Source organism: Oryzias latipes, chromosome 10, assembly GCF_002234675.1.
Source record: "Oryzias latipes chromosome 10, ASM223467v1".
NCBI lineage: Eukaryota > Metazoa > Chordata > Actinopteri > Beloniformes > Adrianichthyidae > Oryzias > Oryzias latipes.
This window is the reverse complement of record NC_019868.2, coordinates 16,430,717-16,449,734: the sequence shown is the minus strand read 5'-3', so window position 1 is coordinate 16,449,734 and position 19,018 is coordinate 16,430,717. Positions and strand designations below refer to the sequence as shown.

General features: G+C 39.5%; 1 protein-coding gene across 3 annotated transcripts; it reads right to left on the bottom strand.

The window, feature by feature from the left end:
* Positions 1-17,644, bottom strand: rgs14 (regulator of G protein signaling 14). Of its 3 annotated transcripts, none has more exons than XM_020706619.2 (19): positions 17,487-17,644; positions 14,303-14,324; positions 13,989-14,140; positions 13,799-13,891; positions 13,155-13,298; positions 12,904-13,077; positions 12,753-12,819; positions 12,579-12,646; positions 11,982-12,194; positions 11,682-11,755; positions 11,311-11,437; positions 9,742-9,823; positions 9,048-9,097; positions 7,586-7,682; positions 5,650-7,213; positions 739-838; positions 588-665; positions 464-517; positions 1-313 (listed from the first exon to the last, which is right to left on the bottom strand). In XM_020706619.2, exons 1-15 carry the CDS (start codon positions 17,622-17,624, stop codon positions 6,975-6,977), a joined length of 1,740 nt encoding a protein of 579 aa, XP_020562278.1. In that variant the 5' UTR covers positions 17,625-17,644; the 3' UTR covers positions 1-313; positions 464-517; positions 588-665; positions 739-838; positions 5,650-6,974. The 3 variants fall into 3 exon arrangements, with proteins under 3 accessions (XP_020562278.1, XP_023814996.1, XP_023814997.1); XM_023959228.1 differs by lacking the exon at positions 17,487-17,644 and adding an exon at positions 16,991-17,160; XM_023959229.1 differs by lacking the exon at positions 17,487-17,644 and adding an exon at positions 14,467-15,777.
* Positions 17,645-19,018: the final 1,374 nt, after the last annotated feature.

Here is a 19,018-nt window from a genome sequence, read left to right as displayed (position 1 = left end):
TTCGCTTTAGGTTAACTTTATTGTCACTTCATATTCACATGGCTCATGCACAGCACTTAGTCCACAGTGACACCACTTTTGCAGAGGGGTTGTGTACTTTACATGAAATAGATTCACACTGGTTGTGTTCACTTCACCTCACAAATTGACACATTGATTGTTTTCTTTTCTTGCTGTTGGTGGCCCTGCATTTCTTGTATATACACTTTCAGTTTATGACAACACTGCAGCTTGACGTCAACTGGAACAGCTTTGTTCATCATTTCAGTGCTTCGGTGGAGGACAAGGATGCGTCAGAGCCGTCTGGACACTCCTACAGGACAGGGAGGAAACACGAAGGCTTTGCATTTGCCACTGTTTCATGACTACAGTCACTTCAGAGTGTGATTCAAGAGTGCAGAATCTACTTTAGAAGAAGCAGTTCTCCATTTCGAAGTGCAAAAATGCGGCGAACAAAACTCACCTTCACTTTATCCAGCTCTGGCCTGCCAGGCAGAGAGGTTTGTGAGGAGAAAGCCTATGAAAAAAGACAGCAGTGTCACAGGAGGTCTGATCTTAGAAAGGGAGGGTTAGGGTAAATCGCCCACCTTCTTCGACTGCTGCACTTCCTCCGTGGATTTAGACCTGTTCCTCATGTGCTTCTGAGGGGAGGTGTTGGAGGGAGTCTGGAGGAGGAGAGGATACTGTTAGACAGGGCTTGAATGATTCAGATGTTATAAGCGCCAAGCGTTTACACACCTCATTTGTCTTCTGCTCCATGACTGATGGGAGGACTTGGTCCTTATACTCCTTCTCGATGAATCACTTTTACTCTTTTTTTCAAATTCTGCTCGAGGAACTGTAAAGTTAGGAGAGATAAAATGAATAAATGATGGAGCTGCACTTAAAATGTTTAGGATGCAGTTTTCTAACTTCTTAGGCTGAGCAGAGCTCTGCAGGGTCACACAGGTTTGATTTATCTCTACAAAACCAAAGAATAAACCTTTCACAAAGACCAGTTGTGTAGAAGAACATGCAGTTACAGGCTGTTCTCACTAGGTGGCGAATCTGGTCCATCCAGCTTTGATGCGTACCATGATTTAAATACTTGATAGAGGACGCCTTTCCTTTTCTGGACTTGAACTGGGACTCCAAAATCTATATGACACACAGTTGCGAACTGAACTTTTGACATTTAATAATATTTAGTCTCTGAATGGTCCCTAAAGTGTTTGGCAAACTGTCCAGGGTGTGGCCCACCTTCTCCCAACAGTAGCTGGAATAGCCTCCAGCAACTCTTTAACACCAAAAAGGATTTTAGAAGATGGATGGATAGTAACATCTATGAACAACATCTACGTGAAGAAATTCATGGCTCCTTTTACAAAGCTCTATGGTGACCTAATAGAAGATAATTGTCTAACTTTCAAACGGGCTTTTGTCAGACATCACATAACCTCAATTTAAAGTTTTGTATACCTGTTCAAGGACATTATATCTGTTCTATGTGTCATCTCATGTTTAGAGCGAAAAAGTTTAAATTTTGCATCAGGAAATTGCATGTGGTTGGATTTCACTTAACCTCTGCTGCAGTTTTGAAATAAAACTGCTAAAGAAAATTTTCAACCATCTGCCTTTTTACAGTTTTTATAGCATTAAGAAATAAGCCAAGAATAGGAACACAGAGAAATATGTTGTGCTGAACAGGAGGTGCTGCAGGCAAGATCAAGTTAAATTCAGATGGAAGAGACACAATTTGCCTTTTTTTTTTATGCTGCTGGTTTTTCTACCAAAGAAATTAAATTTTTTTGCTCAAAGGAAAAAAAATAGGTAACAATTTTTGGGAGATTATTGACAAATTGTTGAGTCTAAACATTTAAAAGATGGAGAACAAAAAAAAGGTGCGACTTGACCACTTGTTTATATCAAAAGTACCGGTATGTACATACACATATTCACAACACAAGTGAGAATATTAAATACATGTTTTGTGAATGTGCATGTTTTTTATTTCTAATTAAGAAACTTGCTGAATAAAAGAATTCAAACCAGCTCATTTGATGATTCATATTCTTAATTAAGACTTAATGTGAGATTTAGATTAAACTAATTTCATTAAGTCTTTTCACAAAAAACAAATCTCAGTGCAAATTTAAATGGTTTAAAGAAGCTTATAGGTGATGAAAAACAAAAAAGAAGGATAAAGCGCAGAGGATGCAGTTATGCATGCCTGTCGAATAAAGCAAAGGCTTGAATATCATTCAGCACTCGCAGCCAGAGGCACAGCTGGCGTCAGGAGTCCCGGAGGCTGGGGGCGAAAACACCTCTGGGCTTTGGATGAATGTCCAGGAGACTGATACTGTTCTACAGTCCAACAACCCCACATCTCCCCGTTGATTACTCCAGCTGTCATAGGCACAGGGGAAATGTAAAATAGCCGGCATGGGTAGGGCTTCATGGAGATGGTCCAGTGGTGTTGTCCATTAGAAAGAAATGATAGATGCTATGAGCTTAATTAAGGCAAAATTAAATATAGGCCTGTCATTTTCTTTGCAACATTAATAGAAGAAATGTTTATAGCCCCTTCCTTTTGTGGTTTTTAAAATCATTTCAGAAAAACCCTTAAACGGCAAATCTACTCAACATGGTTATTTTTAGTGACATGACTAATAGCCCATAATGTCAATTATTCTATGTAATTTCATCCTGGCAGGTCACTTAATTATCCATTAGGCTAAAACTTGGTGGTTGGAGTTGATATGTTTCATTAGTGACTGACTCAGAATACGTATATAAGTGACTGATCAACCTGAAAACACAGGAAATGTTCACTTAACATAAAAAATTGATTGATTGAAAAAGCAGCGAGCACTGTGCTCATTTCAAAGGCACGGGATAATACAGGAAGTACTGACGCACTTTACACTAAAACAATTGCTTTATAGCTTTTATAATTCCACTTGCAGTGTGATGTCTAAAGAAAATAACACGTAAAGCCGTTCAGATTGGTGGGAGATGGTGTGCCACCCTGCTGCTCGGCAGGAAGAAGTCAGCCCTGAGCTCATAAAGAATGAATGGCGCCGCCTCACCCACTGTGAAGACTTGACGTCAGCGGTCATGGTAGAACCACATTTGATTACGGAGAGAACTCCTCTGATGGGTACAGGAACTTACTGGCCCAGCAGTGCCTCTCTGGCTTTTTTCTTTGCTTTGTTTTTGCATTCAACGTTTAGTTTAAACACCCAGAGGGGAAGAAATGGACTACTGAACCCTCGCACTCTGTCCAAATTGTGCATTAAAGCCTGCAGAGAGATTATGTCAGAAGATCTAAGGGCTCTGTCTGAACAGCTCACTAAGGGGAATGACTTCTAGGAGAACTTTGGTCTGTATCCCCCCCTAACTTCCATTGTATTTGAAGCATGAAACAAGTGAGGTTGCATTGAGGGCCACAAAGACAATCACCTTTCAGCTAAAAGTTTTGTGGCTATGAAAAAAGTGTCCTTAAGTAAAATAAAAGCATGTAAATTCAGACTGCTGTCTTCTCTGTGGCATTCTTTCTATATCTAAACACCGGATATACACTAACGGGGGCACACCTGTCCAACTGCTCGTTAACACAAAATTTTAATCAGCCAATCACATGGCAGCAATCAATGCATGTAAACATGGTCAAGATGATCTGCTGCAGTTCAAACTGAGTATCAGTATCGGGAAGAAAGGTGATTAAAGTGACTTTGACCTGCTGTCATGGTTGTTGGTGCCAGACGGGCTGGTCTGAGTATTTCAGAAACTGCTGATCTAGTGGGATTTCACCCACAACCATTTCTAGGCTCTACAGAGAATGGTCTGAAAAAGAAAAAATATCCAGTAAGTGACAGTTCTGTGGGCAGAAATGCCTTGTTGATGTCAGAGTTCAGAGGAGAATGGCCAGACTGGTTCCAGCTGATGGAAAGACAACAGTAACTCAAATAACCACTGGTTCCAACCGAGGTCTGCAGAAGAACATCTCTGAATGCACAATACGTCCAACCTTGAGGCAGATGGACTACAGCAGCAGAAGACCACACCGGGTGCAACTCCTGTCAGCTTAGAACTGAGGCTACCGTTCACACAGTCTTACCAAATCTGGACAACAGAAGATGGAAAAACCTTGTCTGATGAGTCTTGATTTCTGCTGCGACATTTTGAGCATCAACAACATGAAAGCATGGATCCATCTTGCCTTGTATCAAAGATTCAGGCTGGTGGTGGTGGTATAATGGTGTGGGGACTTTTTTCTTTACACACTTGGGCCCCTTAATAATAATTGAGAATGGTTCCAACACCACAGCCTTTCCTGAGTATTGTTGCTGACCATGTCCATCCCTTTCTGACCACAGTGTACCATCGTCTAATGGCTACTACTAGTAGGATAAGATGCCATGTCATAAAGCTCGAATCCTGTCAGACTGGTTTCTTGAAAATGACAACGAGTTCACTGGACTCATGTTCTCCACAGTCACCAGATCTCAACCCATTAGAGAACCTTTGGGATGTGGTGGAACGGGAGATTGGCATCATAAATGTGTAGCCAACAAATCTAACTATGTGATGCTGTCATGTCAATATGGACCAAACTCTGAGATTCAACAGTACCTTGTTGAATCTAGGCCAAGGGATAAAGGCAATTCTGAAGGCCAATAAGGGTCCAATAACAAGAAAATCTGCTCCATGACAGCATGACTCTAGAGGAACCGCTGGAGCAGATAAGAAGCTAAATGACAAACACATTGAGTTTTGTGTGCAAAGTTTGGGTTTTTTTCCAGCGGTGTCCTCAGACACTTCATCATGCCGGGTTTCCTTCTCTTCTTAGCAGAAGGCAGCACAGCTTAACAATATTCTGCTTCTTTGCGTGTCCTGATCCACTCTGTGATGACACCAGTGCCCCACCCCACCAATAAAAGGGCTTCTATAAATCTTAAGATGTGTGCAGTATATCTACACAGTATGTGATAGGTGGAGCTCAGAGCTCCAAGGTTGTAATATGTAAAAAAAAAAGGAAGATCTCAAAGATTGGAAGACTTTCTGTGTTTAACTGATGAAGAGGATCCATCTGCTTTGTTGCCTTCAGGTGTGACACTCCAAACCCATCCTTCCTCCTCAGCAGGGTGAAGGTCCCCTCCACCTACACAGCTGCTCCCTGTCTGACTCGCAGCTGAGCCGCTCGCATCGCACCTGGAAACCGAGTCAAGACTTGACAGGGCTGCTCCATCACTGACAGATTTTGTCCTTCCCTGCAGCATCTCTCCCTCATGTGCATGCAATCATTTGATGGGCTGGTTTGCAATTTATCTGCAGGATTTAGGAAAAGGTAAAGCCAGGAAGGAAAACACTTATTTTATTTAAAGCCTGTTATGTATCCCAATATAGGCTCTTAAGTGCAGGAGGCTGAGCTCGGACTGAAAGCTGAAATGGTAACACAAAAGACAAATAAGATTTTTCCAAGGCGTGAATATGAATATGTGGCTCATAACAAGACATGCCATCAAGCAATAAAGCCCTCTATGACAGGTGGGAGGAGGAAAAGGGGGGTAAACGGGGCTGGCGACCACATTTAACCACTGAACAAGCACAACGGCAGCGCCTACGAATAACATACATTAGAAGCCGGGGCTGAATTAAGATGCTCACCTCTTTTTCCTCCGTCTCTTTTCTTCTCCTCAGAACGGCAGACGTGCAGTGGAGTAGATAGCACTCATCTCACTGCCGTGACGGTGCCTTGGAGAGAACACCCCTCTCTGCCCATTCATAGCCCCACCGACGCAACGCGCGCGCATGGATGGAGACACACACGCATGCACACACACCAGGTGTGTTACGACAAATCTCTGGGCTAAAATATCACACCACATTAACATTTATTTCTTTTACTAATAATTAAAAGCAAAAAAAACAAAAAAAAAAACATGTAGAAGCCGATTTGAAAATGTGGGGGAGTTTATAATCCACGCATCATCAAATACTGTGGCTCACATCAACCATGGAAATGAAATCACTTATGACTCATCTAATCTTTGAAACCCACATGATGACCTAAGACGCAGGAATGCAAGTCCCAATTCAGCAACAAGTCTTCAGACAGATGAAGAAAGTCATTGGCTGCAAACCGATCCTCAGAACCCAATCAGAACGCTGCAATGACCAGCATCATGTTACAAAATGATCTGATTACATGGTAGGATCTCAGAGGACATAAATAATGTAAAAAAGAAAAATTTAAAAGCATCTTCGCTAGGGACTGAAGACATCACGTGCAGCAAATATTTCAAGAAACAAGTTCTTCAGATAACACCTTAGGAACAAAGTCCAGACATACATCGACAGATCCCTGTGAGGTTCCATTCAAACCACAATGGTTTCAGATGCTGAAAAAGCAAAACTCGATCTCGGCTTCACACAACACTAAGCTAAACACACAAGGGGCCAGAAATAAACAGTAAAATTGCACACACAATTTAAACCAAAGAAAAACGACGGTAATAAGATTTTCAAAAACAATCATGCAAAACACTTTAAAACCTTCTTGACCCTCTCAGTTTCCCTTTAGCTTAGAGTTCACATTATAAAATATAAATTCAGATTGTGAAAAGCCACTGATAAGAAGATTTGACGAGTCAAATACGAATATTTTAAGCTTTAGCTCATCTTTCTGTCATACATATGAAATCCATTGTGGAATTCAGGGCAAACTTTCTCCTGTCAACGATCTGTAGTGTTTCTAAAAGACACTAACTGCTTGCCGTATTGGTCTCTGTCCAGTGCCTTTAAAAGGCCAGGTCATCAGGCACAAGTATCGAAGCCAACTGCAGTCTCAGAGCTTATTCAGTAACAGGTACAAAAAGTGCATTTGAACAAATCTTTTTCTTTCATTTTGACAAGATCCTAAGCATTAGAGAGAGATAAGTCCAAAATATTTTTGGATCATGCCACTGTCCATGTTCCACATGAAGGCTATGTCAAACTGTTGTTTCCCTCACGTCTTTGGGTTTTGATTCAACTAAGGCAGAAGTTTCTGCGCCTGCCACGGATTCTGTTTTGGAGTCGGTGGCAGTAGAGCCGGTCTCGCCGGAAGCATCTTGTCCCTCATTTGAGGGGACCTGCAGGAACAGAGGAACCTCAAGCTGCTCCTTGGTGAGAAGGCCTCTCTGGTCTTCGACCCTGCAGCACTGAGCCTTAGTCAGCATGTCCAGGAACCCTGAAGAAACCCAGATGCCATGTTGGAAAAAATAGGGTTTCAGTATTCACAGCCAAAAACCTTCAAATTTTGAAAAGTCAGTGTTTTTTATAGGAGATGTGCATGTTTAGTCCATTCAAATAAATAGAAACAAGTGTTAAACACTATTCCAAACAACCAGAAACAAAGTGACAAAAACACATGTCACATAAACTACAGTAGTTTCACAAAGATTTACCTTTATTATTTTTCTGTTTTCCCACAAAATTAGTAGAACATTTCTGCACATTTCAACATCTGTTATACCCTTAGTTTGTCACAAAAAACTCATGTTTCTATTTGCTAAATTGCTAAATTATATCTAGATGCATTGGGCCTGATCAAGTGTCCTACCATCCATTTCTCTGTTCTTTCTGGGTTTGGACGATCCCCTGACTTTGTCTGTGTGAAGCGATGAGCGAGAGTCCAGACCTGCATTCACGGATCCTCCCTGATATATGTTGGCACACATTACACAAACACAACACATGCAGAGCTTTGCTGCTGAAGTATACTGTATAGGTTAAGGATGAGCAACAATCTATATTTTAGTTGGTGCTGAACAATCCCCAAGGCAACATTTATGGCAAATATGTAAACCTATGAAGAAGAAAAAAAACTTTCTATAGAGTATTTTCTTCCTTGAATCCCCCAAAAAACTTCCAATCCCATCAAAAATACTCATGTATTTTTTTAAATAAACACAGTTACATATTTATGTTATGTAGAAGTTTGCTTTCATAAAACATAAACAGTAATTCGGCTTTGGAAATATATTGAACATTAGTAACAAAATTGATTATACAGGGGATATTGCTATTTATGTAGCTGTTTAAAGTCCCACTCCAATGAAAATGGTGTTTTTAACATGTTCTTAGAGCATTTTTCTACTGATGGAGGACATATATAAAGAAAATTAAGCTTAAATTGCATTTCTGAGTATTTTTTATTTAAGTGATAGTGAATCGGGAGCTGACGAAACGATTCCGCTTGGAAAAGCTTGTAGGTGTGATGTAAAAGCTTTTATGGCAGGCTACAATCTCACTGCTCTGCTCCATTCCAATGCAACCGCTTGCAGACAAATAGATCCATGTACGCCTTTGTTTTCTTCATCCGAGGTGGCATCTGGCTCAAAACTGTACATCTGGACATCTCCAACATTTCACCATTTTTGTTGCAGCAGAAATATAAGGATGTGAGGGGCTGTAAGCTAGTGGGAAAACGGGTGAACGGATATCTCTCAGCAACGGGAAGGGGAAGCTTACTCCGTGCCAACGGTCCCACCCACAACTCAGAGGCGAATTTCTGTTTAACTACTGGCACTCTGCAGAAACTATGTCCTAGAAAACAGCACAGTTTTTGTTATTACGGCTAAAATAATGGCATAATCTTAATTTAAAGTCCTCTGGGAACGCTTTCAAATTGGATTAAAGATCATTGGAGTGGGACTTTATTGGGAAAAATAAAAATCTGATTGTTCTAAAATCCAATCAGTTTTTACAAGATAAAAAATTTATTTTTATAACATTATTTTTATTTAAATAAATAACTATATTGGTGTTTGACCGATTTTACCATTTTGCCATGTCAGATGAACGCATTGTATTTTTCACATGTTCTATTGGGAAATCAATTGACGAGCAGGTAAACCAAGACTTTTATTTTTCTATATTTTTTAAAGTTTAGATCACCAACTCTTTTAATGTTCCATTTGTTGAGCAAACTGGAAGAACCATAAAAAAATAAATAGAACATTGAAGCAACTATAGGAGTTATGAACCAAATGGAAACAGAAACAACAGGAGTGCTGCCTTACCTGTAAAGTAGGAGAAAAACTTCCTCTGAAATTGTTGGCCTGGTCTTTACCTATAAACACAGAAAAACTAATTATTTAAAAGACAGATCTGGTAGCTTAAAAAAAAAAAAATCCACATAAGTCAAAATGTCGAAAAGGAAGCTGAAGCGCACCCCTCTGATGTGAATTGAAGTCAGTACTGGACTTGAAGCGACTGGTGAGTGAACTGAAAGTGACACAGCTATAAACAATTCAAATAAACTAAGACATGTCAAAACCAGAGACAGGAAGAAAGAGATGAAGACTAAACACAAATACACACAAAAAGATTCAGTCAGTGGGGCATGCAGACAGTGATGCGCAGAAACCAGGGCACTTAAGTGGAGAGTGTAAAGACTCTCCCCCTGAGCTACAAAGAGAGCCACAAGCTGAGCCTTTTAGGAGACATTAGAATGTGATGACCAGAGGAGCCCACACAGCAGCAGACAGGATAGAGAACGGTCAGTGGATCAACCATTGATTAAAGAGCTGATGCAAAGCAGAGGAGCACCTTTATCTGATTTCATTTCCATTTGAATGGCATTTGTTTTCATGCTGACTGATGGATCCTTTTACTGAGCCACACAGTGCATTGACTGAAATGTAAACACATTTCGGCCCGACCCATGTTAAAGCCAATCAGTGGCTTGTTCTTAAAAAGGTCAAGTGTGTTAACCTTTGATTTTGTCGAGTCGGAGCGTCTTATTGGCCAGTCTGTACACAGAGCTGTTCATGCTTACGGGCTCATCACTTCCAACCTGAAACACACAGCGACAGAGGATGCAGGGTTCAGACGGAGAACCGCAATGTTCTCAATGGAGGAAATGCAGTTCTGTAAAGTCTCATGAAGGCACATTTAAGATGTTATTGACCTCAAATTTTAGGTTTCTACATAAATACCATGCAACATGGCATTCTAACTGTTGTGGTCACATATTTCCTGTTTAAAGATTGCAAACAGTTTTCTTTTTACTTATAAACCATTTTGAAGTTTAGGTCTGTTATGCATAAGACTGCATAATAGAGACATGCAAGAGAGTTGGAAAGAAGCTTTATTTACAATTATGTTTTTCTTTTCTAGAAGAATTTCTACAATTGGGTTTAACATTTGCCAAAGGGGGATAATATAATAGTTAAAACATTTTATATAGAGTTTCGTTTTCATTTAAAGTTTCATTTTGTCATTGCTTTTAAACCCTATATAGCCATTTGTATCATGTATGATACGAGCATTTCTGAGACCCAGAAAAGTTGGGATCACTCATTAGAACGATCCAAACTGTCTTTAAAAACCCAGCGTACATAACTTGATCAATGTTTTCTGCCCTGGAGTTCATGATCATTCCACTAGGGACAGGAGAAAGGCTTTTAGTGCTCGTTTCAAAATCTTTTTGTGAGACAAACTTATCCATTGTTATTCATTTTTTAAATGACTACTTGCTGTTTTGAAGGAATGCTAAATTTGTTGATAAATCTTTAAACCATGTTAAACACGTGTGGATCAAATTTGACACAGCGGATAAATAAGGTGCTTTTTTTCCTGAACACTCGTGTCTATATTTTTGGAACTTAAACTAACATTGTTATGAGCAAAATCTTACCAATTCACCCATTCATCTTCTAAACCCATTTTGTCCCTTTCGGGGGTCACAGGGTTGCCGGAGCCTATCCCGGCCACTCGTGGGCGAAGGCAGGGGACATCCTGGACAGGTCGCCAGTCTGTCGCAGGGTCACACATATCACACACCCATGCACACTCACATTCACATTCACACCCTGGGACAATTTAGAGTAACCAATTTACCTATGAAGCATGTTTTTGGACCCAGCGTATAAATTTATCTATCTATTTAAATTTAAAATTTAAAAATATGACATTGCAAATTTTTTTTGTGTGTTACTTCCAAAAGCATTTGAATTTTGTGTCAAATCTTTGGATTCTACAGGGTTAGGAGTAAGGATCATTCTTTCATTATGATTCAATAAGAAATTAGTTTGCATTTTAATAAAAATGACTCGTCTAAAATAGAAATGTGAATATTTCAATGCATAATTATTATGAGTCTGACATAAAATTTTAGGTTTAACAATCAAGTGAGTTTGCTCCTTTATTTAAAATAAAATTTAAAGTATTCAGGTATTACCTAAATATACAGTTTCTTCATAACTGAATTTTGTAAACTGAGTAACTTGCTGAGCAAAGGTTTTACACTTTGATCCTACTTTGAATGCAGCTGACACGTACAATAGTAACCAGGGCATCCTGCGGCTTCAGTTGGTGCTTCTGCATCACCACAGAGAGGGCGTCCTGCAGCGTCTTTTTGGACTTTGCAATAATAACCACCGTCTTATCAGTGAAAGCAATCTCCAGCCTGTAACACACATGCATTTCCGCTTTAACTGATCAAGATGAATGACATGATGAGGGTCACATAGTTTCCCATCAGAAACAAAGTCGGAATCTATTAAAAAATATACAAATATACAAAAATATACATATATACATAAATGAAAGGAAATTTGGTCCAGTGAGTTGGATGCTTTTGTGCGAATGTGATTGTAAAAAATGCACCAACATGAGAAAAGGAAAAAAATAAAGAAACCTAGTTGACTTACGCAAATTTGATCCTGAGCTCCAGATTGACCTGCTGATCTTTCAGCACCGAACAGTCCTGGTCCAGCAGTAAGGGCTGTTTTGCAGAAAGAACCAGGTTGTCATTCAGATGAATGATGAGAGACATCAAATCTTTAAAAATACTTTTAGGAAATAACAAGACAGAAATGAGTCAAGAAGAGAATGTTAGAGGATGTTAGAACAGGAAGAGGGCAAACCACAACAGAGTGCGGCACAAAAGAAAAATTAGTGTTCAACGAGTTGTTCTGAAAGTTAAAAGTTGGCGCTGCAGACGAGCTCACCTTCTCTTTGCCTTTAAGGTAAATAATGACATCATTCAGCGGGAAGCCTCTTTTCTCGCACAGGCTAGCCAGCATATCTTTGATTAGTTGGCCATTGGGTGTGGGAGCCAGCGAGGCGCTGCCATCTGGTAGGTAGACGCAGCAATAACCCCCATCGGAACCAGCACGAGTCCCACCGCTCTGCTCAGAGAAACGGGGACTCAGACGTCCATTCTAAAACACAGATGCAAAGGGATTAAAGCCTAAAAATATGACAAATTTATCACCTGATGATAGGGCTACAAACCAGATTTTACAGCTTTTCGAGGCTCATTTATTAGTATTTTATACGTTACATAATGTCATGTCCTGACTGTATAAATCATTAAAGTTACTTTATTACAGCTAAAAATAAAAATATATTAAGAGACATCATTGGAACAGATACTAAAAACTGAAAAAAGTGGTGTTTAATAGTGGGGCCACATTTTTATTTTTAAAAGCAAAATGCCCCAACAGCGTTTCCCCTGAATGCTCCAGTAAGTGTTCAGACAACATGTCATAAATATTAGAAAGCTCAATATGTTGTGTCAAATAAATAAATAACTTAACACTGACCTCCATCTGCCTGCAGAGGGAGCCAAGCTCCACACTGCTGGTTGACAAGTATGGCTCTCTCCGTGGATCTGAAGGACATTGGAAGCATCTTTACGGACAGATGTGACAAGTAACTGAAACTTAAAGACACAGGAAACCTAAGAAACCCAAGATCAGCCCTGTGACAGGTCTTACCTCCCACTGATTCCCTTGACTGTTGTAAAGTCCTACTTGGCAAGCTGTTGGAATCAGTTTTCTTGCTCTTTAAAGGACAAATTATACTTATATTAACATTACAAGCATTCAGGAACATGCATTTTCCATTGTTCCCTCCTAATCCCACTACCTTTTTGTCATTTAAGGGGCTACTGTTGATTATTTCCTCCCATGATCCCATGCGGGCGGGCTCTGAAGAGAGTTGAGGCAAAAGTTTCCCTTCGACACTCGCCAAGGTGCAGCGTTGGTACAGAGGAGAGCGCACGAAGCGCCTATAGCTGTCCATCTTCATCAGCTTGAAGATCTGATCAAAGCAGCATAAAAAAGCTCAAAGCTGGAGAAAAACATTGGATCAAAAGTAAAAGTATGAACAATGCTCACCTGTGTCTGAGCTTTGTTAAACATGTCAGGTGTTGGCTGCTCCAGGTCTTTTTCTTCTATCTTGGCAGTGTCATCAATGTTTACCGAGTAGGGCGCACTGTCAGACAGGTACGTTTTGTAGATGGAGCGCGCTTCTACTTTGAGCTGGAATCCAAGACAGATCATACTTCAAATTTTCATGGAAACATTTACTGGAACTTAAAACAAAGAATGACAAAAAATAAATTATTAATACAGGCAATTTTTCTAAATTCTTTCTGGGAATGAACATTTCTATGAACATCAGTAAAAGCTCCTCCCACCTCCCCCAAACCCAGACACACACGTTTTCCCTGTAAACTGGTAAAAACGAAAGTTTTTAATGCTTAATTTATCTTTCAGGAAGCTGATCATTAACACAAAGTGATCATGTTTTTCCCCAACAGCTATTACTTATACTGCAACTAAAATCATGACCAAAATAGAAAAATGACTCCACAGATGAAGTGGAAAGTCATCAAACAAAACTGATTAAAAACCCCTGACAAGAACAAAAATAGAAAAAGTCATTTAATTTATGTAAAGATATAATTAAAGGGCATTAGACATACGGCACCAAGATAAATAGATTTACATCCCAAAAAGACGGATTTGAAGGGTTGAACCTTTTCCAAGGAGGTTGCTGGAATCTTCCTGAACTTCTCACATTCCTGCCAGAATAAAATGTTTTCCGCACTCACTTCTGACTTTAGAAAGCCCTGCAGACAAACACACAGAAAAATATGGACACATTTAGTAGGAAACCTTTGGGAAAAGCACACAAAAAACATTTGCAGTTTCCTAAGCGTAACTCACTGTAAAGTATCTGACCCCACAGGGATCCTCCAACAGCTTCTCAAACGAGACGGCCCAGCTCAGCACGCTGTTGGCAGGGCCCACGTCTCCGCCGGGAGTCCCTGGAAGGCTGGAGCTGCTGCCTCCACAACCGCGCGCGGACATGTTCAGCTCTACAACACAGTCATAAGCTCACTTCTTTATCAGTTTCCAGAGCGAAACAGCAAGAACTAGACTGAATCGGATACTTTCATGCACAAACATGTTGGGATTGTACGAGCCTGGCATGCACAATCCCAACGGGTTTTTTGTGTGTGCCGCCTATTCAGCCTTACCTCCATCTGACACTGCCTGGCTCTGTGAACACAAAGAGGAACAAGTCAGGAGGCTTCAAAAACAAAATGTATGCAAAAACACAATATAGTAGAATGCTCTTTATTGAAAGTGTCCACATTTTATCCATATCTGCCATAGTTAAGTTAAAAAAAAAAACTCATACCGGAAAATGATTAATTCTAAAGCAAATTCAGACGTAGTGTCATAATGAACTGTCATTAAGAACTATTTTGTGCTGCAGATTGTGTTTCGGAGGTGAACAGCTGCAGGGTTTTTTGTTGTTGCTTTTTCTCCTCCCCTCTGTATCCGTAGTGCGCTCAGTCAAGACAGTTTTCACAGGAAGCGGTCACAGCGCTGACGGCAGCAGCTTTCATTCAGCTTTCAGACATCACAAAAGTCACTTCTTGCAAAAGTGCGTTTTTTTTTTTGTTTTTTTTTTTATTTGAGCCCTTTGATGGGAGCCGGCTGCACCACGAAAAAACCTGTGTGGACAGTCGTGTCTGAACACGACCCTGACAGCTTGGCGACATACCAAGACTGCACTTTAAATCTTCATCTTAGAGCTTTTCTTTTTGACTGTTTTTGACTTTCTTCTTATAATTTGAGAGAACTCCAGATTTACTCTTCAAATATAAAAGTTAGAAACAATATTTGTCGATTCTGAAGGGGCAGCAGACTTTTCTTTCTCTGTTTTTTTAGCACATAAAGAGGCCTTCTTAGACAAGCTAAGCATCTCTCTATAGGGTTTTCAGATGGGACAAATCTGATAAGGGGTTGTTGCACTTTTATCACAATTGAGAGACAGATGTGTTGAATAACAAAAGGTGGTTTTTTTGGTCGTTATCTAAAGTTATAACAGAACTGCAGGATTCTGGTAACAACATTTTCTTGTGTGGCTGATAGACTTTTCAACAAAATTATTTTCTTATAGCTCTTTACTTCCTGAAACAACAATTATTAAATTTAATGTTTTTTTGAATTTTGCTTTACTGAGGTCATTAGGAGGATTGATCATCATTTTTAAGGAAAACAAGGCAAACAGCTATTTGAAATACATCAGAAAAGACCATTTTTGAAGTCTCACACTTCAACTCTGTTTTGCGGCATCTTACAAAGCCTGACTTCTGCATCAGATAGTCTTTACCTTTTTTAACCAGTTAGATTTCAACAGTGAATCATGAAACGTGCTCCATGTCGCAACAATGTGTTGCAAAAAGGACGTCTTACTTGAAAAAGTCTCCACCCAGTCGTTCTTTGCTTTAGAAATTTTGAAAAAAAACACCAAGAAATTAAAGTGTGACCTTTTTATAAAAGTGAGTGACACGAGTGCTAAAGGTGTTGTAATGGTACAGTCCGCAAAAACTGTCAGCTTAAGTCAACAACTGCTTTTGTCCAAGTATACGAATGACCGAATGGATTTCCCAAAAATAACAAAGCTGGTTGAATACTTTATATAGTCATATATACAAAAAAATGCTTCCCATCTAGTTTTTTGTTAGTTTCTAATATACTAAATATAAAAAATGTACTGGTCTTGTTTGTTATCAGTATGAACTAATATACCAACAAAAAATAACTTAACGGAAGCCTTAATAAATGTATTTGGGTAAACCAAGCAGAAAGTTTTTAACAGTAAGCCACCAATCCATCCTTTAAATGGTATATACTAATTTAGCGCTTTATTATTTACTTATTTATTTTGTTGTTTTTATACATTTTGTTAAAGTGATTTATGGTGTTTTCTTTTTTAATTTGAACGTGAAAGGTGCTTTTAAATAAAATGCTTTTTTATTTATTATTACTACTATATTCTTAGTAAGCTCAAAGCATATTTACAGTCACGGTCCCATTTACCTTTGAACACCCACATGCACATACTGATGGCACCACCCTATGACCACTGAGGGGTTCAGTGTCTTGCCCAAGGACACTTCAACATTTGGGCAATCAGGGCGGAAAGCGAACCTGCAATCTCCCGATCAGAGTCAACCGTTGTACGACACAATGGCTGCCCTTTAGGACACCCTTTAACAAGCAAACCTGAGGTGATAAATGTCAATGTGTAAACTTCAATTGTGAGGAACATTTCTAGGCTACGTTGGCCATATAAAGTCAAAAGTGGGCGGGATGTCTTCAAATTTTTCGTGGTGCTCTACAGCTCATTTAAGAAGAAAAAAAAAACGACAACTCCGTTAAACTAAAGCAATAGCCAAGGCTTTATACTTCATTCAATATATCTAAAGATGCTTCTCATACCTCTTCCCAAGAATCATGACGGTCTCACAAAGAGCATGTGCAAGCCAGCTCAGCCCACACACAACATATTGGTTGACAGACATGGTTTGTTTTTGGCTCAGGAAGGCTTTGTCTGTTTTTAGCAGCTACCAACTGTAGCCACGCAGGATGACTGGTCCTGGAAATGCCAACAAAGTGGCAACAGGCAACACCAGCCAACACGGACAACTGCTCCATCGCCCCTTTGATACTTTGGAATGAAGTACGCCTCATGTGGGAATCGGCAAAGGCAAAAGCCTGACACAAAGCGTCCAAAAGACGCAAAAACTTAAGGAATTCAGTTATTAAAAACCATAATTAAGATATAGCGATGATCAAAACTGGAATCCACATTCCATTATTCAAGAATACCTACAGGACGATCTCAAGGACAAAGATTGACCCCAACTTACCATTTGGCTGACTGGAATCCCTAAAGTGTTGCAGTTCTTAGCCATGGCCGCAGCTTGAGGACTAAAGCGTCTTACACTATCGAAGGGCCACAGCAGAGTGCTCCACCCAGACTTGATGCAAACCTCTCATACCAACACTTCAAATTCATCACTTTGGTCTTCCTGTCACTTCCTGCCTGAAAGGGAAGTCTTGCCATAGCAACGAGCCACAAAAGAGGAAGTATGGTTACTATGATGAAGCATCTTGAGAAATTCAATTATATAAGTTCTTGGTGCACATTTGCACAACTGCTATTTTTTAAGTCATGATAATGAAGGCAGTGCAGAGACAAATGAGATCATGGCTGTTTCTCTGGCAGTGGAGATCACCTTTCAGTCCCACCAAAGATAAAGATAAAAACAAATTTTAAAAAAAGATAAAGATAAAAACAACAAAAATGGAGGAATGAATTTATTTTATTTTTTTCAATAAGCATTTTTACATAGAAAAACGTACCTGTTCGTGTTTCATGATCATGATGCCTGAATTCGTATGACACCACTTCCTGCACTTCTTTAAAGACTGCCTCTTTGCTGAACCGTTTGCCAAACGGAACAACCGCTGATAAAGTCCGCTAAAAGCCACCATTTTCATGCAAAAGACGCAAAACAACAGTGGGGGGGAGGGGGTTAAATCCGTTGATGGCCACAGGTGTGTTTAGGAATCCAGTCATGCGCACTGGAGCTAATGCAGGTACGTCGGTTATTTATTTTTTATTTATTTTTCAGGTACGTCGGTTAGCTTTCAGGTAACTGCAGTGCAGAGACGGCATTGTATTGATTAATAAATTCATTTTTTTTACTATTTTTTTTTTATTTAATGACATAATTAGTACCTGTTTGCTATTTTAAACCCAAGACAAAGCTGCGTTGTGTTTACGGGACATTTTTATTTTCAAACAGGAATGTGTTAAAGATTAAATTAGAGAATGTTAGTGGTGTTTTCTAGAGCAGTTTCATATGTTTGCATATATGAGAGCAATATATTTTATGGATGTTTGTAAAAATCCTAAAATTTGCAGGAATTTTGGGACATTAATAAAAATACAAATTAACTTGAGAAAAGACAAACTATTCACTATTTTATATTGAATGTGTCAGTGGTGACCTGAATAATGATGGCTGCAAAAAAATAATAACAAGCGAGGAGGCGCCCCAGTGATGATTATAAACTTCCAGTAAGTTGTTGTTTCATAACTCCCCCCCCCCCCCCCTTTCTGTAATCCATCCATCCATTTTCTGACCCCCCCCCCCTTTCTCCCTTTCTTTTGTGCCCCCCCCCCCCCCCCCCAGCAGCCCTCTTTCTTCCTCCCTCTTTTTCTTTTCCATCCGGTCCAACAAAAATTATACAATTTTTTTTATAAAGTTTAACTTGAAAAACAAAAGGTATTTATACAAATATACACATTGTGTGTCAGAAGATTCTTAACCTCCTATTGTGACAGTCAAATATGTCCAACACTAGAGGCCTTCAGCTATCATCTGTTTGCTCAGCTGTCGGACAGAACAAGTTAGAGTTAAAAATAAAAATAAGGAGCAGTTTATGAAGTCCAAACTGTCCTGATCTCTGCTTTTCTTTCTGTACCCCCTGTTTTAAGCTCTTGAAGAGGAAGCAGGAAAGGGGCAGTGGGGTGACATGCCTTTGTGAGTTATTCTGATGGAGAGAAGAGAAGTTCTACCTCTACTTAGTAAGTTCTACCAAGTAAAAAAACATGACACAAATGACTTCACATGCAGCAAATATATGTAAATATCTGAAGAAAAGAGGAATACATAAAAAAACAATTTAACGCAAAAGCACAAAACATTTCTAAAGTGGCCAGACTGACATTTACCTCAGTGTTAAAACATGTCTGAGAATTTATCTTGGTGTTGCTCTCAGTGGAAGTTTGCTTCCTGTATGGGCATTGACCCTTCTAATAATGTGTGAATGAGTGAGGGTTTTAAGATGCTATGACCTTTTTCATTTTGTCTATGAAAGTGATCAAT